The 25,943-nt window shown below is 40.1% G+C and overlaps 1 protein-coding gene across 4 annotated transcripts; it reads left to right on the top strand.

Moving 5' to 3' along the window:
• Positions 1–1,363: 1,363 nt before the first annotated feature.
• LOC117498711 lies at positions 1,364–25,943 on the top strand. Of its 4 annotated transcripts, none has more exons than XM_034150852.1 (4): positions 1,364–1,463; positions 2,349–2,432; positions 11,855–11,967; positions 20,349–25,943. In XM_034150852.1, the coding sequence occupies exons 3-4, from the start codon at positions 11,868–11,870 to the stop codon at positions 24,023–24,025; spliced, it is 3,777 nt and encodes a 1,258-aa protein (XP_034006743.1). In that variant the 5' UTR covers positions 1,364–1,463; positions 2,349–2,432; positions 11,855–11,867; the 3' UTR covers positions 24,026–25,943. The 4 variants fall into 4 exon arrangements, with proteins under 4 accessions (XP_034006743.1, XP_034006739.1, XP_034006740.1 ...); XM_034150848.1 differs by lacking the exon at positions 2,349–2,432 and adding an exon at positions 5,708–5,796 and having other exon boundaries at positions 1,394–1,463; XM_034150849.1 differs by lacking the exons at positions 1,364–1,463; positions 2,349–2,432 and adding exons at positions 4,711–4,804; positions 5,708–5,796.

The following is a 25,943-nucleotide window of genomic DNA, read 5'->3' as shown; positions in this document are numbered from 1 at the left end:
TAGGCGGTGCTTTGGGGGTCTGTGAGCGGGCAAAGGGAGGTGATTTTGCCGGACTCTCTCCTGGAAGTGTGAAATAAACTAAGTCCCCATTTCAGGGACACCTCTTCGAAGTCTCTAGGCCGTCTTTTGGGGGCCTGTATGCCGGCAAAGAGACGGGATTTTGCCGGACTCTCTCCTGGAAGTGTGAAATAAACTAAGTCCCCATTTCAGGGACACCTCTTGGAGGTCTCTAGGCGGTGCTTTGGGGGTCTGTGAGCGGGCAAAGAGAGGTGATTTTCCCGTTGTCTCTCCTGGAAGTGTGAAATAAACTAAGTCCCCATTTCAAGGACACCTCTTCGAAGTCTCTAGGCCGTCTTTTGGGGGCCTGTATGCCGGCAAAGAGACGGGATTTTGCCGGATTCTCTCCTGGAAGTGTGAAATAAACTAAGTCCCCATTTCAGGGACACCTCTTTGAGGTCTCTAGGCCGTCCTTTGGGGGTCCTGGAGTGGGCAAAGAGAGGTGATCTTCGCGTTGTCTCTCCTGGAAGTGTGAAATAAACAGAGTGCCACATTTTGTAAATAGTATAATACCTCCAGGGCGCATATCTGCACTTTACAAGCCAGGGAAGGTGCCTGAATCCTGGGTATACATTTTGTAAATAGTATAATACCTCCAGGGCGCATAACTGCACTCTCCAAGCCAGGGAAGGTGCCTGAATCCTGGGTATACATTTTGTAAATACTATAATACCTTCAGGGCGCATAACTGCATTTTACAAGCCAGGGAAGGTGCCTGAATCCTGGGTAAACATTGTTTATTGGTTAAGTGTTTTTAAATGTATGGAACAGTGTTTTGTCTCTTTCAAAACTCTCCCGTCATTGGACGGATACATGGGGACGATTTTATATTCACTATGACCGTTAATATTCCAGTGAGACGAAGTACGTCCGGCGACCGGAGTGATCCCATGTTAATTTTGTCCGAAAGTCTCTTCCCTGTATAAAGTAATTGCTTTTCTGTCTAACAGGGTCAGATTTCTTTAGCAAACATTGGTTATCTGTCCTTCCAGCTGGAAATAGATTGATTCTGTTAAATGCTATAACTCTTTATTAAATAACACAACTTTGGTTTAAGCTTGTGTTTTTGTTCTTTTCCTACCAGAAGGTGAATACTTTTGGAATTTCCACCATACTAAGAATCCCTCGCATTTATTAAAAGATCCATTCAGACTTGTTTACTAACTTTCCTGCTCTGCTGATTTTGGCTGTAGATTATATTATGAGTGGTTGCATATTCTTCATACCAAAACACAACCATGCACGTCACAGGTGTGATCCGGTCCGTCTTCTTTTTGTGTTCAGTACTTTAATGATACGTCTTCAGATAAAGGTGAACAGTTTATCAGAGACAGCATTTCTCTCTGTTTCTCTCTGAAGGAGAATCAACAATCTCAGGTTTTTCTCAACAAACAGCAGAATCTCTTGTGAGTTTCCTACAAATCTCAAACAGACTGAATACTTCTGTTAGAACCATAATCTGTTTTAAATACATCTCAAACTAGGACTAATCTTTAAGGCAAAACGTCACACTTAGTGCATTGAATTTGTGTATTGTATGTTTTTGATTGGATATTGTTACTGGTCAATTTTCTGTATTCTTTACCTGCTTAGGTGCTACGGACATAAATTGACATTTTATACAGATGGTCATTAATTGTCCCTATCAAATAAATAAATAAGATACTTTTTTTCTAACTCTGTTATGACATATTCAGTTTTTACAGATATCATACTTCTCTCTGAAATCTTTCAGTTGCTTCTTTTTTGTTGGCCGTTATTATTTTACTTTTGGTGATATTACTTTGATATTATGTCAACAATACTTTTGATAACTCTCTCCTTATTTACAGTGGTGCAGGGTTTTTGATCATTGCCGTAGAACAAAATGTAAAAAAAGGAAGTGCCAAAATGCTGAATCATTTGCTGGTTTTAGAACTCATTCCTGCGCCACCTTTTGGCATATACTGTCTGATATTCAAGAAGACGTTGACCTTGTTCTTATATAAAGTAACAGCAACTTAGACGGTGAGGAGGATCAGTTAAGTTGTACATTGCTTCGGTGGAAAAAGCATTCAGAGTCTTTACTTCAGTAAACATACCAATACGATTAATGTCAAATACTCCTTTACAAGGAAATGCATAACAACCCACAAATCTCACTATTAAAGTATCAAAAGTAAGGGGACTAATTTAGCAGGAAAATGGATTTCATTTGTGCTATATTATAATATATGACATTATTGATTGTTAATATTGTTGTAACAATTAACATTTTACTTCAGTTACTTACTGCTTATTGTAATCTACAGATGACACACACTGCTCCTCTTTGTGCAGTAAAGCCTGTTCCCTTCCTTCCTGCTCTCAAACAGAGCCAGCTACACCCTCTCAAGGTATGTGATGGTTCCCTCACTTTTATATCTTCAGGTATGAACAACAACATGCTGGTACATGCAGAGGCTGCTTCCTCCTTCGCTGCATTAACCTGGTTAACTCGTTGTTCTGGACATTGCGTGTGTAGTCATTTGTTTATCATTAGACTGGGCCAAAACTTTTACTTTGACCCTGCTCAGAGAGTTTTATGATAATGTCAATCCGAGCAACCCTTTACATTTTTTTGGAAAAAACGTGTTCTTCGCTGAATCTGTGGGTTGGATGCATGACACAGTTCGAGTATCAGCTTCCAGTCCCTTTCCATTGTGGAGATATTATGACCTTGTACTTTTCAAAATATTCCACTTCCTGCGGTTAAGTATTTGAAGCGGACGTAGGACTTATATACTAAATACTTAACCGCACGACCCCGGGTATTTTAAGTGGCTTTTTTTAGTCTGAGAGGCCACATTCCTGTCCTGACTGCGCTTGCTCAGGTATGCGAGGTGGATAGTACACCTCAAATACCTCACTATACGACCTAAAGTATTTGATATGTACTAGGTCACATTTCAAAGATGCCATGGGCTACATGCTCGTAACTTTGAATTAGTCATCTGGGAGGGCACTTTTCTCAGTACACCAACTTTTATGCGAATCAGAGCAACTTCAATTGTTTAGCTGTTTGTCAGGAATTAAAGGTAAGATAGGTAAGTTTGAGAAACCAGCTCGAGATACACTTTTTGTTATATTCCATGGAATGCTCTTAACATCCCGATAGCAATGAATATCTGAAGTGCTTTGACAAAAAATCCATAAAGAAATATCATCTGTGGAAGCCGTAATACTGTAAAAAGCACTACCAATCATTTTAGCCAGCCTGGCTAAAATAACTGGATGGCCTACCTGCCTGTCAGCCTTCCATCTGGGCACAAACTTATCTCGTGCCCTCATTGGTCATGTGTGCGTTCGTGTGTGTTGGAGGTGGGGCTCTATAAGGAAGTGGCAGATTTTCTCCGGTTGTGTATTTTCAAATTCTAGCGATCTCGAGCCGGTTTCTCAAACTTACCTACCCTACCTTTAAGACAACTCATTCATTAAAATGGTCCAAAACTAAACGTTGTCCAAACGTATCCAACGCTGATCTACTTAATCCTGGGTTTGGATGCATGACACAATCCGAGGTTCAGCTTCCTGTGTCAATGCGTTGTTGAGATACAGCCCTGTAGATTTCAAATACCTGATTTGTGCCGTTAGGTAAGTAAAGTGGACTGTCCACTTTACTTACCTAACGGCACAAATTGAGGTACGTCAAGTGGACAGGGCAATATGCATCGAAACAGGCCAAGTATCTTCCTTCATGAGCCCTAAACTATGTGCGTGTGATCCCCAGGGCCCCAAGTGTCCATGTACAAAGTTAGGAGGCGGTGCAAGACTTCTAAGTCCAAAAACCAACGACGCGACGCCGTCCAAAAATCAGCTTCCTGGCCCGATGTATCGTGGAGATACGGCCCTCTTCATTTCAAATACCTGAATTTGTTCGGTGAGGTATTTGAAGTAGATGGCCACTTCAAAATGCATTAGTGCAGAATCTGGAGACTTTTGAAGTGGAAAGTCCACTTCAGATAACTAAGCGCGTAGTCCCGGGTATGCCATGTGGACCGTCCGATTCATGCACTTTACACAGAATTCGGCTATTTGAAGTGGATAGTACACTTCACGTACCTAGCGGACCAGTCTCAGGGATGCAAGGCGTCCGCTTCGCCTACTCAGCTGAGGGATATTCTGGTATCTGAAGTGGACGTGACGCCCTCTGGTGGATTTTGGGGCGAAATGCATGAGCGCCGCCGATAAAAGCCTAAACTTTGGATTTTTGCAGCACAGAGGCAAAAGAGCCCTCTGCGTGGAGGGGGCCCAGGTAGTTTTGCCTTTGTACGTAAGAATGCTAAAGTGGACAGCCGAGAGAAGCTCCTCCAGAGTCCATAGTGAGCACAAATCCTTTTTATCAAAACCAGACCAAGACCAAAGAGAGGCTAGCAAGACCAAGAGGTGATCTATCAACATACCTGAAGAGATCTGTGTTTTTATATCTGAGATGATCTCACAAAGAGTCCCTCGCATTTAGTAAAATATCCATTCAGACTTGTTTACTGACTTTCCGGCTTTGCTGATTTTGGCTGTAGATTGTATTGTGGTTGCATATTCTTCATACCAAGACACAAGCATGCACGTCACAGGTGTGATCCGGTCCGTCTTCTTTTTGTGTTCAGTACTTTGATGCCACGTCTTCATATAAAGGTGAACAGTTTATCAGAGACAGCATTTCTCTCTCTTTCTCTCTGAAGGAGAATCAACAATCTCAGGTTTTTCTCAACAAACAGCAGAATCTCTGGTGAGTTTCCTACATCTCAAACAGACTGAATACTTTTGTTAGAACCGTAATCTGTTTTAAAGAAATCTTAAGGTAGGATTAAACTTTAAGGCAACACTTAGTGCATTGAATTTGTCTTTTTAACATGTGTATTGTATGTTTTTGATTGGATGTTGTTACTGGTCAATTTTATGTATTTTTTACCTGCTTGGGGACTACGGACATAAATTGGCATTTTATACAGATGGTCATTAATTGTCCCTATCAAATAAATAAATAAGATAATTTTTTTCTAAGCTCTGTTATGACGTATTCAGTTGTTACAGATATCATACTTCTTTCTGAAATCTTTCAGTTGCTTCTTTATTGTCGGCCGTTATTATTTTACTTTCTGTGATATTACTTTCATATTATGTCAACAATACTTTAGATAACTCTCTCCTTATTTACAGTGGTGCAGGGTTTTTGATTAATGTCATAGAACAATTAAATAAAAATCAAAGACACAGGAAGTGCCAAAATGCTGAATCATTTGCTGGTTTTAGAATTCATTCCTGCGCCACCTTTTGGCATATACTGTCTGATATTCAAGAAGATGTTGACCTTGTTCTTATATAAAGTAACAGAAACTTAGACGGTGAGGAGGATCAGTTAACTAGTACTTTGCTTCGGTGCAAAAAGTATTCACAATCTTTACTTCAGTAAACATACCAATACGATTAATATCAAAGATTCCTTTACAAGTAAATGCATTAAAAACCACACTTAATCTCACTATTAAAGTATCAAAAGTAAGGGGACTAATCTTGCAGGAAAATGGATTTCATATTTGCTATATTATAATATATGACATTATTGATTGTTAATATTGTTGTAACAATTAGCATTTTACTAAAGTTACTTACTGCATATTGTAATCTACAGATGACACACACTGCTCCTCTTTGTGGAATGCAGTAAAGCCTGTTCCCTTCCTTCCTGCTCTCAAACACAGCCAGCTACACCCTATCAAGGTATGTGATGGTTCCCTCACTTTCATATCTTCAGGTATGAACAACAACATGCTGGTACATGCAGAGGCTGCTTCCTCACTGCATTAAGTGAAGCAGAGCAGGAGGAGACTTGCTGTCTGTCAGATTACTTTACTCTACCAAAGATGGACGACTTGCTGTTGTTGCCCATATAAGCTGTGGACAGCCGGCAGTCAGGGCGCTGAATCGATGTCAGACGCCACGCATGTTAACCTGGTTAACTCTTTGTTCTGGACATTGTGTGTGTAGTCATTTGTTTATCATTAGACTGGGCCAACACTTTCCCTTTGACCCTGCTCAGAGAGCTTTATGCTAATGTCCCTGCAGTGAGTGCTGTTTTGGCTGTTTGGTTGTTAATTGTTTAACCGCATTCATCAAATATAACTCTAAGTGGTTCTCTGTTGCACCCATCTTGGCTCTGTGTTTATTTGTTAATGAGAAGGTTCATTTGTTTGAATCCATTTACTTATTGTTTTGTCATTGTGTCATTAAACCACTTTATTTTACCATCTAAAATAAGAAGATAAAATGGACCTTTATTAATCCCCATCGGGTAATTCAGTAGTTCAAACAGCAACAAGGTAAGGGTGAAAAACATCTGCATCTGATTTTGTGTTGCTTCACTTTCCCCAATGAGATGAGTCAAGATTAGGCAAGGCAAGGCAAGGCAAGGCAAGTTTATTTATATAGCACCTTTCAACACAAGGCAATTCAAAGTGCTTTACAAAAATGAAATACATTAAGAAAATGGCATTTAAAATCAGTCATTAAAAAGCAAAGATAATAAAATAAACATTAAAAGATAATATACATGAATAAAAATGACAGTGCCGTAAGATATGAATAGTTCAATTAAAAGCAGCGGCCAAAAGAAAAGTCTTCAGCCTGGATTTAAAAGTAGTAAGAGTTGCAGCGGACCTACAGGTTTCTGGGAGTTTGTTCCAGATGTTTGGAGCATAATAACTGAACTTCTCCATGTTTAGTTCTGACTCTGGGGACAGAAAGCTGACCAGTCCCTGAAGACCTGAGAGTTCTGGATGGTTCATAATTTAGCAGGAGCTCAGAAATCTATTTTGGGCCTAAACCATTCAATGCTTTATAAACCAGTAGCAGTATTTTGAAATCAATTATTTGACATACAGGAAGCCAGTGTAAAGACCTCAGAACTGGACTGATCCACTTTCTTAGTGTTAGTGAGGAACCAGTGTAAAGACTTCAGAACTGGACTGATCCACTTTCTTAGTGTTAGTGAGGAACCAGTGTAAAGACTTCAGAACTGGACTGATCCACTTTCTCAGTGTTAGTGAGGAACCAGAGTAAAGACTTCAGAACTGGACTGATCCACTTTCTCAGTGTTAGTGAGGAACCAGTGTAAAGACTTCAGAACTGGACTGATCCACTTTCTTAATGTTAGTGAGGAACCAGTGTAAATACTTCAGAACTGGACTGATCCACGTTCTTAGTGTTAGTGAGGAACCAGTGTAAAGACTTCAGAACTGGACTGATCCACTTTCTTAGTGTTAGTGAGGAACCAGTGTAAAGACTTCAGAACTGGACTGATGTAATCCTCTTTCTTAGTGTTAGTGAGGAACCAGTGTAAAGACCTCAGAACTGGACTGATCCACTTTCTTAGTGTTAGTCAAGAACCAGTGTAAAGACTTCAGAACTGGACTGATCCACTTTCTTAATGTTAGTGAGGAACCAGTTTAAATACTTCAGAACTGGACTGATCCACGTTCTTAGTGTTAGTGAGGAACCAGTGTAAAGACTTCAGAACTGGACTGATCCACTTTCTTAATGTTAGTGAGGAACCAGTGTAAATACTTCAGAACTGGACTGATCCACTTTCTTAATGTTAGTGAGGAACCAGTGTAAATACTTCAGAACTGGACTGATCCACGTTCTTAGTGTTAGTGAGGAACCAGTGTAAAGACTTCAGAACTGGACTGATCCACTTTCTTAGTGTTAGTGAGGAACCAGTGTAAAGACTTCAGAACTGGACTGATGTAATCCTCTTTCTTAGTGTTAGTGAGGAACCAGTGTAAATACTTCAGAACTGGACTGATCCACGTTCTTAGTGTTAGTGAGGAACCAGTGTAAAGACTTCAGAACTGGACTGATCCACTTTCTCAGTGTTAGTGAGGAACCAGTGTAAAGACCTCAGAACTGGACTGATCCACTTTCTTAGTGTTAGTGAGGAACCAGTGTAAAGACATCAGAACTGGAGTGATCCACTTTCTTAGTGTCAGTGAGGACTCGTTCAGCAGCAGCGTTCTGAATCAGCTGCAGCTTTCTAATAAATGTGTTAGTGAGACCTGTACAGACACCATTACAGTAGTCCAATCTACTGAAAATAAAAGCATGGACAAGTTTTTTCAAATCCTGCTGTGACATTAGTCTTTTAATCCTAGATATATTCTTTAGGTGATAGTAGGCTGATTTAGTAACTGTTTTAATGTGACTGTTGAAACTCAGGTCAGAGTCCATGACTACACCTAGATTTATGGCTTTATCTGTTGTTTTGAACAATGCAGACTGAAGCTCAGTGCTAACTTTTATACGTTCTGCCTTGGCTCCAAAAACCATTACCTCAGTTTTATCTTTGTTTAATTGGAGAAAGTTCTGACACATCCAGTCATTGATTTGTTCAATGAACCTAATCAGTGTTTGAATTGGAGCATAGTCTCCTGGTGAAATGGTTATGTAAATGTATGTGGGAACCCCACATGTCATATTTGTCAACTCAGATGTGTATTTACCTATAGAAACAAAGTTTGTTCTTTCCTTTAAGTAGGATTCAAACCAATTTAGAACTCTTGCCGAAAGTCCCACCCAGTGTTCCAGTCATGTTGTCAATATGTTGTGGTCAACAGTGTCAAACGCAGCACTGAGATCTAATAATACTAACACTGAAGTTCTGCCACTGTCTGTGTTTAAGTGGATGTCATTGAAGACCTTTACAAGAGCAGTCTCAGTGCTGTGGTTTGGGCGAAAGCCTGACTGGAACACATCCAAACAGTTATTTAAATGCAAGAAATTACGCAACTGTTGAAAAACAACTTTTTCAATGATTTTACCTAGAAATGGCAGGTTTGATATGGGCCTGTAATTGTTCATTACTGAAGCATCTAGATTATTATTTTTAAAGAGCGGTTTAATGACTGCAGTTTTCAGGGCCTGAGGAAAAACACCTGAGTGAAGAGACTTGTTTACTATATGAAGTAGATCTGAGGCCATGCAATGAAAAACCTTTTTGAAAAATCCTGTTGGAATAATATCAAGGCAGCAGGACGAGGATTTCAGATGTTGTATAATGTCCTCTAGGTTATTATCAATAATCAGATGGAATTGTGTCATGGTGTTTGAATTGATTTTAAGTGCTAATGGCAGCACCTGAGCGCCAACGTAGTGCGCATGCGTCTTTGAGTACACGCTGGGAACGTACTGCTCCCTGGGTAAAGCAATATTTGTTCCTGTTAAAGGCAAAAGGATCAATTGAACATGATTTTAGAGGGCTGAGGGTTGCGGTACCGGGGGCTCCCGCAACATCTCACAACATCTCACACACAAACAGCGTCTGAGGGCTTCTTAACATTTAAGAAACTATGAATGTGTCATACCCACTTAACGGGAAGAAACTCAGCTATCAGACAATTTTAACCATTTTACCAAAACGAAACATAAGGGTAATAAAAAAGGCAAAAAATTAGCCCTGAGCGAAAAAATGCTAACGCACTTAGCACAGAACTCACGGTAAAATACCCTTATTACTGATCGAATATGCACAAACAAGATATCTGCTAGCAAGATGAGATTCCACAGATTCATCACTGAGTGATCAGAACTCGTGGCAAAACGACAACAAACAACAACAAAGAAATTAGCTTTAGGTAGCCAAAACCTTTGATGTTTTCTGATAAAAATGCGGCTGAAGGTTAATCCATAGGTTAATCCAATGTGTCTGAGTGATTTAGAAATTATTACTGATAATCCATGATTCCATTTTTATGTCAAAAACTGAGTTTTCATATATAGCTGCTATGATAGCAACCAGAGTGACAGCTTCCTGTTCCGGGGCATTCTGGCTACGCATCACTCTATTCACCAATGGGTAATGTTTAGATGGATTTTAGGAACTCCCCTCGATTCTATTGGCTCTAACGGTTAAAAAGAGATGTCAATCATCAAAATCGACCGATGGGTTCCAAAAATATGGAAAATCCACCCAAATGACCCCAGAAGTGTTTTTTTTTCCTCTAAATTACATTACATTACATGTTATTTGTTAGACGCTTTTATCCAAAGCGACTTACATCCTCAATACTGTGGACAATCCCCACAGGAGCAATTTGGGGTGAAGTGTCTTGCCCAGGGACACAACGACATGCTGACTGCAGTGGGGTTTGAACCTGTGCTCCCCTGATCCGAACACTACCGCACTAAACCACTGCACCACAGCCTCCCGTAAATCTCTCTAAAAATGTCAAATGACACTGGTTTTGCATCAATCTTGATACAGGGTACTTATTATATGTTATAGTTTGGATTCCTAAATCTTTTAGTCTACTATCCCATCATTCAAGGGCAGTGGCAAGCCGTGACTTTTATACCTTGATGATTACATTACATGTTACTTGTTAGACACTTTTATCATAAGCGACTTACAAACTCAATATTGTGGGCAATCCCCACAGGAGCAATTTGGGGTGAAGTGTCTTGCCCAGGGACACAACTACATGCTGACTGCAGTGGGGTTTGAACCTGTGCTCCCCTGATCCCAACACCAAGGCTCTATCCACTGTGCCACACGCCTCCACATGATCAAATCACTTAAACACAAAGTCCATCCTCCTGTCCTTTTGCCACACGCCTCCACATGATCAAATCACTTAAACACAAAGTCCATCCTCCTGTCCTTTTGGATGAAGCACTTGATGGCGGGTCATGCAGCTGATCCTTTGCCACTCCAATTTATCATTGTAACTCAATCTTGAAAATGACTCGGTTAATAATTTCGCAACGATGTCATCACTATCACTGACATGAGCCATCATGAACAAACTTATGCTAATCATACATCTATCGATCATAAATCTTAATCTATCGATTAGATTTATGATTAGAAAATTATAAAAGTAGGGTAGACATGTGGATAATATCCGGCTGAACAAAACGTGCATTTATCTAACAGGTTCGTTTTCCACAGACCTTATTTCGAGCTATTTTCCAAAACCCTAGGGAGAAATCCCATTGCTTTTGTGTCGAGGGAACCCGAGCGCAGCTTACTTCCGGGTTTTAGGACGCGTCACTGCACCACTTTATACACATGCATAAACTTCACAGCGGGCGGAACTTGTCATAAAGTCCGCGAAAATAAAGCCCACCCATTTAGAGGGAAGATATGATTGGTCAATTGTACTGTCATTTGACATTACTCTCTCATTGAGTTACTATAGCGGGCCCTCTGTGAATGTACAGAGGGACCAACAAGCTCTCCCGTCTTCACAGTAACTCGCAGAGACGGCATTTAACCCTTCACATTCCAACAGAAACTGAACAGGCAGATTCGAAGGATTTATTTATTTTGAAATGTTATTTTAAATACATTTAAATCAAGTTATTTTGGTAAAACTAATGAAGAATATATTTTTTTAAATATTTTAAAAAGATGTTATTTTTTTTATGTTTTCAAATTATTATTTTTTGAATATCTTAGGCCTAGCGGGCCCTGACGGCTCGCCAAGGGTGGTTTTCATTATAAGTAATGTTGTCTTTTTTGGACGGTCACCATAATTTACATTTTTTTACTATGTTCAATCTGAATTTACTTTAAAATAAAAAAATTCTATATTGATTCTGACTTTTCTACATCCAACTCACAGGTTTATCATTGCTTTGAGAAAAAAGATTATTAATTTACCCCTTTTAGAAGTGAAGTTATATTCATTTGTTCTGGGAATGTAATTTGTGAGCCTGAGACCTGAAAAACAGGCTCAGGGCTTAACAGGTTAACTGACGAGCTGTTGTCGATTATTTTCAGTTTGTTCGAAGCGATGGACTCAGAAGGCAGCGGGATGATCGAGGTGGCGGCGCTCGGACGGCCTTTCGGTCTTGGGATGTTGTACGACTGCCGCAACGACTCATTCATCCCTGGTGAGGAAAAAACATCACCTTTAAAAAAAGAACAGCAACATTTTCTTTTTGCCCCAACAAGGAAACACACAGATAAAATGTTATGAATAAGTTATTCCAGATGTCTGGTTGATAGCATGGATTTGATTTGTGTGATGTTGCAGAGTTGGAGGAAGCAGGTTTGGACTAGCTTGTTTATGTGAGGCTCAAGTTCAGATTCTGGTCAAAGATCACACCCAGGTTTCCTGAGTAGGGTTTGACGTTGGGGGCCAAGGTTCTGATGCAGGATTTAGAGACAAAGTTACCAGGAACACTAAGAAAGACCTCTGTTTGTATGAATTTAGATCAAGGAAGTTAAGTGACGTCCATACAGGCAGTCATGGAGAGCACTAACATTACCCAACACATTTAGTCTAACTGAGAGTAAATCTGCGTGTCGTCAGCGTAACAGTGGTGAGAGTCAGGGAACTATACAGGAAGCACAGACAACTGAGGGTATCCTCATCTTTGTTTCAGTATAGATAAGAGACAGAGGCCTGACAGAAAGTTAGAAGTTGGAGCTCGACAAAGGATTCTTTAAAAACACAGAGAAAGACAGGCAACCACTTGGCCCCAAATCTCTTCAAATATTTTTATGAACATCCATCAGTGCATGAGTCAAATATCAGCTTGATGGGGGCCTCCAGGCCTCATTGTAATTTAACATGGAGACCAGCTATCTAGTATACTCCTGAATTTAATGAGAAAGGACCATCTTAGCTTATGACCACACTGCAAAAACCAAACCACTCTCTTCAGTCAGCGTACAAATGACACTACTTACCCACTGAACTGATTACCCAAGATCCTCAGCTTGAAGCTCGATGATTTGGATGTTTTAGCCTCAATGCACGTTGGAATATGGTGTTAATGCGATATGATATCCGAAAAACATTTCAGAGTTTAGGATGGCCGAAGACACTACACTACCCATAATCCTCAGCTATTGTTTGGGACTACAGTCCCGTTGCTTGACAAACCCCGTGATTAATCTTCAAGCTCTGGGATTGGATGTTGGAGTGGCAGTGCGCCAAGGTTACGCTGAGCGTCAAACAGCTCTTTGAACAAAACCACGGCAGACTATCCAAAACTGGACACGAACGCCCCCCCAGAACTACACATGCTGGCTATTGTGTTTCGCACATGGGTTTCGCAACATGTTCTATGGCACGTCTCTACTGGGAATTGTAGTTTTAAAAGACGTTTTCGTTTTTCCCACAATTAGAAGTTGCCAGTATTAAACTGTGTACAGCCCTGGAGGTTAAGGCGATAGGAAACAAATTGGTGTGTACAAATTTAAAACATGTAATTAATATAGGTGTGAAAATCGCTTGTATCTATAATGGGCAGCATTAATATATACCCACATGACAGCTCATTGTTACTTTGTAATTCTACTCCACTACAATTCAAAGGTTAACCTGGTATTTTTACTCCACTACATTTATTTTAGTTACTTTGCAGATTCTGATTAATGATGTGAAATATAAACAACCCTTAAAGCAGACTTTAGTTACACCTGAACTATGTTGAAGTTATGCAATGAATAACTTAGGTCACAGCTTCCTCATTACTGCATTACAAGACATCTATCAATATGTGTGTATACTTCCACCATTAAACTGTCAAATTCTTCACATTTCTTATACTATCTACATACATAAGAGTATAATTAATGTGTATAATATCTGTTAAAATAAGTGCTTCAACATACAGTAGGCATGAAAGCAATATATTAGACATTAAGTACTTTGTCAGGCTTAATATTTATGTGTAGATACCTCAAAAGCTTTTTTCTTATTTAAAAGAAGACCTTAACCTAAAGTATTCTTTAATGTGCTAATAAAGGTTCATTAGTTTGTCTGTTTTGCACATCCTCATATTAATATCTTTGTACATCCGGCACTAAACTGTTTTATTGTAAAGATCACTTACAGTATCTTCTTGATTTATATTCTATATTTCTATCATTGACCTTCTACTTTCCCCCTATGAAAGTATGTACTCTTAATATTTCTTTCATCAAATAACATTATTCAACAAAAATAACATTATTCAACAAAAATAATTCAATAACGTGCTTTAACCACTAGGCGGTGCACACAAGGTACACACAGCATACTAATAATAACTTTGTATTATTTGTGTAGGACACTTGTATGTATAACATCTGAAGATGTTCAAGGTTCAAGGTTCAAGGTTCAAGGTTCTTTATTGTCAAACTAACATATCTACAGAGTAATTATGTCGTTGGAAATCTTAGGTCACAGGCTTCTCCAACAATACAACACAATAATACAGATATGCAGACAATATTAAAACAATATTAAAATGTACTATATTAAAAGTAATACAAAAAGAAAAATAGTTTTAAAAAAGTGAAAAAAAAAAAAAGTGGAATAGTGCAATACGAGTCTACATACAAGTTATTGGAATGATATATTAGCTAATAGATAAATAATTCCTAAGTAGCAGATGAATGTTATGAAATTGTTTCAGCAGTTCAGTTGTTTAACAGTCTTATTGCCTGCGGGATGAAGCTGTCTCTGAATCTGTTTTTTTTTTTCCGGATGCTATGGTAATGTGGCTGGGTGATGGGGGTCTTTTATAATCCAGAGGGATTTCTTCCTGAGCCGCTGGGAGTAAAGGTCCTCCATGGATGGCAGCTCCGTCCAGGTGATATTCTCTGCAGTTTTCACCACCCTCTGTAAAGCCTTACGATTAAGGGCGGTGCGGGTACCAGGCCGTGATGCAGCCAGTCAGGATACTCTCTATGGTGCACCTGTAGAAGTTGCAGAGTATCCTGGAATCCATTTTGAACCTCCTCAGCCTGCGGAGGAAGAAGAGCCGCTGTCGAGCTTTCTTGGTGATGGTGGTGGTGTGAAGAGTCCATTTCAGGTCCTCAGTGATGTGGGCCCCAAGGAACCTGAAGCTGCTGACTTTCTCCACGTAGTCCCATTTATGGCGATGGGGGCGTGTCCCTCTCCCTGCTGCTTCCTGTAATTCACAATCAGCTCCTTTGTTTTGCTGATGTTGAGATGGAGGTTGTTATCCTGGCACCAAGATGTCAGTTTTCCGACCTCCTCTCTGTACGCCGTCTCGTCATCGTCTGTGATCTGGCCGATGGCGGTCGTGTCGTCAGCAAACTTCACGATGGTGTTGGAGCTGTGTGTGGCCACGCAGTCGTGAGTGAACAGGGAGTAGAGGAGAGGGCTGAGCACGCAGCCTTGAGGGGCACCGGTGTTGAGGATCAGGGTGGAGGATGTGATGTTTCCCACCTGCACTGCCTGGGGTCTGAGCGTCAGGAAGTTCAGGATCCAGTCACAGAGGGCGCTGTTGAGCCCGAGGTCTCTGAGCTTGATGGCCAGCTTGGAGGGCACAATGGTATTGAATGCTGAACTGTAATCAATGAACAGCATTCTCACATATGTGTTCCTCTGGTCCAGGTGTGAGAGGGCAGTGTGGATAGTGTGGGCTATGGCGTCATCTGTGGACCTGTTTGCTCTGTAGGCAAACTGCAGGGGTCCAGAGAGTCAGGGAGGGAGGAGGTGATGAAGGTTTTGACTAGCCGCTCAAAGCACTTCATAATGATGGAGGTGAGTGCTACTGGGCGGTAGTCATTGAGGCTGGTGATTATTGTTTTTTTGGGGACAGGAACAGGTGTAGTTTTATTCATGTTTTCACATAATTTTACAGGATATTGCTATACTATTTCTCATGTTTTACTTCTACACATCTGATTTGTAAAACATCACAGACAGAAAGGTATATCCGTTATTTAATGGTAAGCTATTGAAATTGTGATTCCATCGATGTGTCTTCCATCACACAAAAACCCCTGACTATTCTCTCAATTCAGTATTTACATTCTTATATTCAAAGAAAATCATTAATATCTTTCAAAACTACAAGTCCTTTTATATCAGCTGTGCACCGTTATGGTGTAAATATAACCTATCTACCAATTGGATCAAATATAAAAGTCAGCCGAATTAATGTTGATACTGCAAGGAGACGTATTGTGTGAAAAGAAATGGAAGATGTTGTTTAATTGCTGATATATTTATGATCCACGTCACATATTCAGTTTCCGTGGCTGTTCTTCCTGTTTGTCAAGAAGTCTTCTCATCAGGGCTCTATAAATAGAGAACTACGGCAGATGTGTAACATTTAATGCAGCCGAACCGTGTATTACAATGCCGTTATGTGATGACTTCCAAAGAGAAAAGCAAGCACACTCGGAATAAAGTATAATTTTCTTTTTTTAAATGTTTTTCGGATTTCATATCGCATTAACACCATATCCCAACGTGCATTGCGGCTAAACAATCCAATCACCGAGCTTCTAGCTGAGGATCTTGGGTAATCAGTTCAGTGGGTTTGTGGTGTGTATCGCAATGATGCTCGAAATGTCCCTTATAGGCCTACGTCTGTTTCCGGTGACTTTATTTTTAAATGTAGTTCCTGAGGAACGGCTAAAAAGCCAGAGATTATAGAATTAAACGATTAAATAAAAACAAGGATAATTGTGTGTTATTGTTGAGTAAATAACAGTGTGTTATTCAGAAAAGAATAACAAATTAGAAGGAAAAAAATATTTAAAAAATACAGATTTCATTATTCTGAGGCTCCGAGCCCCATTTATTTCACTCACAGACGGCAAAAAAAGTCCAACATTATACGATTTAAAATAAAAACAATAATCGTGGCTTGATATTGAGTAAGAACCAGTACGAACATGTTTTTATGAACCACACAGCTTCCGGTCTACCAAGACCCGACCGGACAAAACGTGGCGTATCATATGCACGCAAAACTCGGCCTCAGAACTCAATGGGAATGCTTAGCGTATCGTATACACGCAAAATCGGACTTCTGCGTATCTATTGCACGCATTTCCAATGTGTAAAGTCGTGTCATTTGTACGCAGACTGAAGAGAGTGCGTTGGCAAAAACAGCCCTTCCAAAAACAAGCTAAATATTCTTGAATCAAGTCAAATGTTCCTGTATCAAGCAAATAAATCTGCCAATGGGGTAAATGGGCCAACATTTGCTTGGCTAGAATTCTTAAAACTAGAATTAAAATCTAGCTACTGAAAGACCGTAATGGGCCTTGAAACTAGACAAAAATGCAAAATATAAGCACATTCTGCTTATTACAAGCTATGATTCCTGCATTCTTTAAGAAAGAATAACTTAAAATTAGTGTTTTGGTTGAGTTGACTAAGAATGTATTTCTTAAAGGGGACCTATCATGCAAAATGCACTTGTGTACGTCTTTTATACATGAACATGTGTCCCTGGTGTTCCAGGGAACTCACCAAGTGTCAGAAAACACAACCCTCTCTATTTTCCTCCATACCCAAATCTCTAAAAAAAGGGGCTGCAACGGATCTGATAAAAACTGATCCAGATTTGAACACTTCACTGACGTCAGGACGGTGGCGCTACGGCTATTGGGCCAACTCTCCACGTATCAGGGGAATGTGGGGTTGGGCCACGGCCGGCCATTGCCGCTCGAAAGCGCTGGAGACGCTGTAGTACATATGCCAGGCCTGTAAGTGGCGCTGTAGTCTGCCACAAAAGCAGTGAAGAAGACTTCCCGCCCATAGTTACCATGGTTACCCTTCTGTTTATTCTCCGCTGTGGCTTTTTTTCTCCCTCCCCGAGGCAAGCGTTTGCTCCCGCTGCTTTAATTCAATGCAATCCCTCCCCGTCGAGGCAAGCACTGTAATTCTCTCCGGTTAGTCCACCAGCAGATGACAAACACCCACCTCTCCGCCTCTTCCAAGGAACGAGGGGACCGTGCGGCAGAGTTTCAGTTTCAGTTTCTTTCGCCGGTCAAGTTGTCCGTTAAAGTTTAAATCTTCCGGACAAAATTAGAAAAGTGCCGGTCAAAGGTCTTCTTTGTTATTTATTGAGCTTTAAAACAAATGAATAACGACTCTATAGGCCTATAATAATATAATAAAACACGGAGGACGGAGATCTTTTTTTCTCCCCCTCTTGACTTGATCAGAGCACGGCTCCCCTCTCCTGCAGGGGGGCGTGGTCAGCTGCAGCTCACAGAATTAGCCCCGTAGACAGCAAACAGCACATAGAGCGAAATGAGGCATGGCTAAAATGCATGATCTGTTTGGTATTTTGAAAACAGAAACGTATAAATATACCTTATATAGGTATGGCCCTACAATATATCATTTAAATATAGCATGATAGGTCCACTTTAAATTAAGATTTATATTTAGCAAAGAAAGCTTACAATAAGAATCATTGGCTTTAATTGACACAATATATTAGTGACTTTGTCTTAAACTTAGAATGTAAATCTAAAATTAACTTTAAAAATCAGCAAATAAAGCTTACAATAATAATTAAATTCTTTAATTGGCATAATATATAAGTGCATTTGTCTTAAATTACATGTTACTTGTTAAACGCTTTTATCCAAAGCGACTTAAATACTCAATACTGTGGGCAATCTCCACAGGAGCAATTTGGGGTGAAGTGTCTTGCCCAGGGACACAACGACATGCTGACTGCAGTGGGGTTTGAACCTGCGCCACACGCCGCTCCAGTTGTCTCAATGGCAATGTGAAAAGTGAATAGACAGCTCTCGACAATGAATAAATATATGAAATGTAAAATTGATGTAATTTCATCAGATTCTTAAATTGAGAAGTTGTTTGATGGTTTATTTCGTAAAATAAGAAAAAATGAATCTGTTCCATGCAAACCAATACTTTAACTTGTTACTGGTTAAATCTAGCTCAATATAAGATAGAATATTTTAATGAGAAAAAGTAAGATATATTTTCTCAAAGTAAGAATACTTTTCTTAACCTGCAATGATAAACCTGTGAGTTGGATGTAAAAAAGTCAGAATCAATATAGATTTTTTTAATTTGAATGTAGATTCAGATTGAACATAGTAAAAAAAGTAAATGATAGTGTCCGTCCAAAAATGTGTTTTTACTTATAGTAAAAACCAGCCTTGAATGATGGGATAGTAGACTAAAAGCTTTAGGAATCAAAAATATAACATCTAATAAGTACCCTGTATCAAGATTGATGCAAAACAAGTGAAGTGTGACCTTTTTAGAGAGATTTAGAAAAAAAAAACACTTCTGGGGTCATTTGGGTGGATTTTCCTTATCTCTGGCCCCCCTCGGTAGATTTTGATGATTGACATCTCTTTTTAACTGTTAGAGCCAATAGAATCGAGGGGAAGTCCCTAAAATCCATCTAAACATTACCCATTGGTGAATGAGTGCTGCACAGCCAAAATGCCCAGGAACCGGAAGCTGCAATACACACTGGTGGATACCATTAGCAGCTAATAAATATTCACCTTGAGTTCTGTGCTAAGTGCGTTAGCATTTTTTCGCTCAGGGCTAATTTAGACGCTTCTTGTGAGACTTTGTTTCGGTAAAAATGATTAATATCTTCAGTTAGCTGAGTTTCTAACCGTTAAGTGAGTATGACACATTAATAGATGTTTAAATATTAAGAAGCCCTGAGACACAGTTTCATGAAAATACTACCCGCCAGACCCGGATTAGGGTCCTCTTGGGTTTAACAGGTTAAAGGGGACCTATCATGCAAAATGCACTTTTTTATGTCTTTTATAGATAAAGATGTGTCCCCGGTGTGTCAAAGAACTCACGCAGCATCAGAAAATAACACCCTCTCTCTTTTCCTCCTTACCCAACGGAGCTGATCCAGATTTGCGTCCGATATGACGTAATATCGGAAATGTAGGCTGGCTTTACACCCACGGGCCTATCAGAAACGTTTCTATCAGAAACAATGCCAGACTGTTTTGGACGTAATATGGTCGGTGCATGTTTACATTAGCATCGCTAACACTCAGAGCTAACCTGTACTGGAGAGAGCATGTGCAGCAGTATTTAGTTTAGACAGTAGGTTCCTGGTCCCGCATGAACTCAGTCCCCTCCTTTTTTCTTTTTTATCAATTTTTTAAAGCTTTATACCCAAATCAGCACTTTTGAAACAGGAAGTGAAATAGAGGGATATGAGGCATGGCTAGAATGGGTGATCTGTTTGGTATTTTGAGCAAACCACTTCATAGACATGTTTTTTATATTTTGTATATCTGAGACCTATGCTATTGCCTAAAAATAGCATGATAGGTCCACTTTAAGCAAAACATTCTTAACACGATTATTTGACGTTTCCCAGAAACAAGTTTTCTTTACTTTCTTAAAATTCATTTTTTGAAGTGCACCAGATCCAACTGTTTCCTGCTGCACAGGAAGGCATTTTACTTATATTTTGTTATATGGCTTTCCCTTAACGTTAGTGTGTATTAAGGAGCTCGATTCTTTCTTCTTCTTTTGCAGGAATGAATTTGTGGGACCATGAGAACCTTAAAAAACATACTGAAGAAAGACCACAGAGCTATAATGATTGTGATATAGTTGCTTCTGAATCAATTGAGGAAAAATCTTCAGCACTAAATGTTGAAGCATCACTGAAGGCAAGTTTCTTGAGTGGACTGGTAAAGGTTGAAGGATCAGCCAAATACCTGAACGATAACAAGACTTCCAAAAGTCAGGCCAGAGTAACACTGAATTACAAAACTACCACAAAGTTCCATGAACTGTCCATGAATCATCTTGGAAGAGACAATGTGATACATCAGTCTGTCTTTGATAAAGGAATAGCAACACATGTAGTTACAGGTATCCTTTATGGCGCTCAAGCCTTCTTTGTCTTTGACCGTGAGGTGTCTGTCAACGAGAACCATGAAGACATTCAGGGCAACTTGAAGGTGATGGTCAAGAAAATTAGCTCCTTTTCAATAGAAGGTGAAGGCTCGCTGAAAATGAAAGACAAGGACAAAGAAAATGTTGAGAAAATGTCCTGCAGATTCTTTGGAGACTTTTTGGTTCAGAAACCTCCGACATCCTTTCAGGAGGCAGTAGAGGTGTACCAAAGTCTGCCAAAGCTGCTGGGAGCCAACGGGGAAAACGCAGTACCAGTGAAGGTCTGTCTGTTGCCACTGACATGTTTAGATTCTTCTGCCACTAAACTTGTCCGTCAGATAAGTATAGGATTAGTTCAAAAATCTCAGAGTGTCCTGGAGGACCTCAGTGACCTGGAAATGAGGTGCAATGATGCACTGAGAACCCAAACTGCACAGCAGTTCCCACAGATTGGGAAAAAACTCAAAACCTTTAAACAGATGTTCTCCGAGTTCAAACTGAAATTCCAACGAACCCTGGCAAAGAAACTTCCATCAATCCGAGGAGGAGGAGAAGAAGAAGCTGTGCTCACAGAAATCTTGAGGAAGACATGTTCTTCTCCTTTCAACAGCAAGGACCTGAACGAGTGGATGGACTGTAAGGAGAGAGAAATATACACCGTGATGTCTCTGACCGACATGATGACAAACACCAAGATCATCTCATCTCAAACAGACCTGAACAAAGAAAGCTTCAAAGCAAAGCAGGCTGTGTGTTTTGTCTTCACCTCGCTGGGAAGTGATGAACCGTACCTCTCAACTTTATCAAACTACCTTAAACAAACACCCAAACCAGACGATACTCAAGATCCACACACTCCAGATCAATGGTACAACTCAAGAAGAGAAATGGAAGCAATGCGTCATAAAGCAAAGCTCTTCAGTGATTTTGCAGAGGCCAACAAGGAGAACAAGAACATCACATTCCTGACGGTGGGTTTAACAAACGAGACACAGAGAGGTGCCAGCATCTACCTTTATACAGACGGCTTTTCTGTCAATGAGGACTTTGAGCCGCCTTCAAAGCCTGCAACAGTAACAGGAATTGCTATATACCAGAACAGTGTGACGCTGAACATTTCTCCACCCAGATTTGTAGCAGAGGACATCACCTCCTACTCTGTTGAGTCCTTTGTCAGTGTAGAGGACGACTGGAAACAAAAGACAGCATCCAAAGCTGAAGAAGTCCCAGTGAGCGACCTGAGTCCTAACACAGAGTACATGTTCAGATGCAGGGCAGAGACACCAGCCAATGAAGTCAGTGGATCCATTCAAACCTTACCCTGCAGCCCTCCTGGAAAACCCAACGTTGAATCTACCCCATGTGAGATATCAGTCAGCTGGGAGAAACCTGCTGATCTCAGACAAGATGTCCACGTTTTGAGCTACATCGTGGAGTACGCCAAACAAGACAAACAGGTGAAAGAGGAAGATCTCCACTGGGAGCAAATGATGGCGGGAGCTGAGAAGGCGATCATTTCAGGACTTCAGCCTGAGACAGAATACGCTGTCAGGGTCAGGTGTGATTGTGGTGCAGCTGGAAGAAGCCAAGAAAGCATCGCAGTTAATGTCAGCACAAAAAAACCAAAATCTGCACAACTCAAAGAATTCCTCAAAAGTAAAAGCAAAAAGATCAATTCTGAATCTCCCTCAGTTTACAAACTGCCTCTGAGAGAAGAAGACATGGAAGTTGATGGATGCCGGAGGTACAACTTTGGCAAAGAAAGCATGAGTGAAAATCGTTCAATAATGCTTCTTGGAGCAACTGGATCTGGAAAGTCCACTCTGATCAATGGACTCATCAACTACATCGTTGGTGTAGAGTGGGAGGACGATTTCAGATTCAAGTTAGTTCACGAGGATCAGTCAAAATCTCAAGCTGAAAGCCAGACCTCTGAAGTCACTGTGTACAAAATCAACCACCAAGAGGGCTTTAAAATCCCTTTCTCTCTGACCATCATTGATACTCCAGGCTTTGGAGATACAAGAGGCATAACAAGAGACATTGAGATCACAGAACAGCTACGTAATCTCTTCTCTGCCAAGCGTGGCATCAGTGAAATTGACGCTGTGTGTTTTGTAGTTCAGGCTTCTTTAGCTCGGCTCACACCAACACAGCAGTATGTGTTTGATTCTGTGCTCTCAATCTTTGGCAAAGATGTGGAAGAAAACATCCAGGTTCTGGTGACATTCGCAGACGGCCAACTCCCACCAGTTCTAGAGGCAATCAAAGCTTCGGGCGTCCCTTGTCGTAAAACAAAAGACGGGCTGCCAGTACACTTCAAATTCAATAATTCTGCCTTGTTTGCACAGAACCAATCATCTGCTGCTGCTAACTTGAGTGGAGATGAGGAAGATGGAGGCTTTGACAAGATGTTCTGGAAAATGGGGGCGAAAAGCATGAATACCTTCTTTACCGCTTCTGCAAAGTTAACAACCAAAAGCTTGACAATGACAAAGGAAGTCCTCAGCGAAAGAAAGCGGCTCCAGACCTCAATGGAAAATTTGCAAAAGCAGGTTAAAGTAGGGTTAGCCAAGCTTGAGGCGATAAAAGAGACCTCTGAACAACTTAAACAGCATGAAGCAGAGATCAACAGAAATAAGGATTTTAAGATCCCAATAGTTTATACAAAGCCTGTTAAAATAGACATATCTGGCTCTGGAGAGTTCATCACCAACTGTCAGGTGTGTAATGTCACCTGTCACTGGCCATGTATTTTTGCCAATGATGCAGATAAAATGAAGTGTTCTGCAATGGGACCAGATGGAAACTGTAAACAGTGTAAAGGCAAATGTCATTGGAGTAAACATTTTAACCAGAAGTACAGATGGGAGTATAAGGAGGTTAAAGAAATGCAAACATTGGATGATCTGAAAGAAAAGTACCTGGAAGCCTCAGAGGCTAAGGTAACTGTTCAGGAAGTGATCGACCAGCTGAATGCTGAATATAAGCGTCTTCAGGCTGAAGTGAGGGAGATAATGAAGAGGTCTGCTGAGTGTCTGAATAGACTAGGAGAGATCGCACTGAAGCCAAATCCTCTCTCCACTCCAGAGTACATTGACCTGCTCATTGAGGGAGAGAAATCTGAGGCCAAGTTAGGCTGGAAGCAACGAGTCGAGTACCTGATGGAGATGAGAGGACAAGCAGAGCTCATGGGTAAAGTAGGCAGAGGAGAAAACCTGCTTCAAAGTCCTGAGTCTCTAACTGAGCGCCCAGAGGAGACCGGTGGCATGTTTAAAAGACAAATGAGAGAAGGTTGTAAGTTGAACTGATCAAGGCCCAGGGAAGAAGGAAGCCAGAGGAACAGAGGAGTTAAGTCAGGATATTTTGTGTCTTCGAAAGGCATTTGTGATTTGCTGTTGATTTTTGTTGTTGTGTTGAAATGCGAAGGCAAAGTAATATTTTTCAGGCAAAGTTAATGAAACTGAAACAGTTTGAAGCCAAATATTTAGAGTACATTGACCTGCTTATTGAGGGAGAGAAACCTGAGGCCAAGTCAGGCTGGAAGCAACGAGTCCAGTACCTGATGGAGATGAGAGGAAGAGCAGAGCTCTTGCTAAAGTAAGGAGAGGAGAAAACCTGCTTTAAAGTGAAGAATCTTAAACTGAGGGCAACATCAAGACCAGCTCCAACTGAGACCAAGACAAGAGCTGAACATGATATCAAAGAAGAGACGTGTATATACAAAATTAAACAAGACAGGATAGTGAGTGATACTGATCAAGAGTCCTTGATGGCCAACACAACCAAGTGACCATGACACAAATGGTCATGGGTCATTTATTTTTATTTTCTGTTCTTACAAAGTTATCGTTTAACTATTTTTTTAATCATGAAGGATTATATTTTTTAAAGCAAGATGGTTCGTCTTGAAGAAATGCTGAAGGAGCAGCCGAGAGAAGCTCCTCCAGAGTCCACAGTGATCACAAATCCTTTTGATCAAAACCAAACCAAGACCAAACAGATGGCAGCAAGACCAAGAGGAGATCTATCAACAAACTGGAAGACGTCTGTGTTTTTATATCTGAGATGATCTCACCAACCCTGGGACCCATCTACTTCCTGTTTGGCATGTGTGTTGCTATGGACCAGGGGGAGGTGCTGCCCCGTGTGAGGCTGTTTGGATCAGCGGTTCTGTAGGAATATGAGAGAACCCGGTCCACCCAGCGCTGAGGTGGAATGCAGTTCAAAGTGAAATGTTGGACTCTTTACTTCACCACTCTACTCTTTACTCTTCTGCATCGGGTACCTTTATATTTATTACTATAGCTTCATTTTGATTATACTTTTACACACTTTTATCTATGTGAGATTTTAAATGCAGGACTTCTACTTGTAACAGTATCTATACAATGTGGTATTATAACTTTAACCAGAGTAAAGTATCTGAATACTTCTTCCGTCACTGATACAACACATGAAGTCCAAATAGACCCGCACTCAGAGCTCTAGTGTTAATCAATGAATTACAAAGCTTTATTGTTCTCCTGCACAAACATCTCCCTGCAGGAGCAATCTGCATGTTCTGTTTGACAGGAAGTAACATGTACCATGTGCATGAAATGTGAAAGTGTGATTGTTTTGTGCAGAAATCATTAACGTCCTGACACCATTACCACCAATGTAAAAGATTAAACCTGCAAGTTTATTAAAAGTGATGTTTATTTTCTATTATGATCATTTACAAATATCAGATTATTGCTAAATGTTTTTTCTGCTCTTCATGTTATTTTCTTTGAGATGTGTAACTCTACGTGAGTTTTGTTAATGATGGATTGTATTGCTGAGTGTCCTGAAATGATACGGTGGCTCCTGCTGGATGATGGAGACCTTTCTAAACGTTAAACAATAACTCAGACTAATGTCAAGTTTATTTTAATCAGAACAACAGATATGAGAATAAGGAGATTAAAGAAGATCTATCAACAGCTGAAGGGAAAAAGTATAACTTTTAAATATTGTATTTTTCACATAAAGTTTGAATTTATTTCCATTGTAATCGTTTTACTCTGTTGTTGTTTTAACCGGGTTATCAGCTTCCTGCTTATTTTACATTTTTTATTTACTATTAGTTTAATATTCTTTGAGTTTTAAAAACATTATACCTGATCCTGATGTGTATTGATTAACATTTACAGACAGATGGAGAAATCATTCATTAACAATAAATAAATGTCATTTTGTCTCAAA

Source organism: Trematomus bernacchii, unplaced genomic scaffold (assembly GCF_902827165.1).
Source record: "Trematomus bernacchii unplaced genomic scaffold, fTreBer1.1, whole genome shotgun sequence".
In the NCBI taxonomy this organism is placed as follows: domain Eukaryota; kingdom Metazoa; phylum Chordata; class Actinopteri; order Perciformes; family Nototheniidae; genus Trematomus; species Trematomus bernacchii.
This window is presented reverse-complemented; position numbering and strand designations above follow the sequence as displayed.

What these genes read in the sequence shown, in the direction of transcription:
- LOC117498711 (XM_034150852.1), top strand. Translation starts at nt 11,868, where the DNA reads ATGGACTCAGAAGGCAGCGGGATGATCGAGGTGGCGGCGCTCGGACGG. An exon ending in CAACGACTCATTCATCCCTG is followed by an intron (nt 11,968 to 20,348) that starts GTGAGGAAAAAA and finishes CTTCTTTTGCAG; the next exon opens with GAATGAATTTGTGGGACCAT.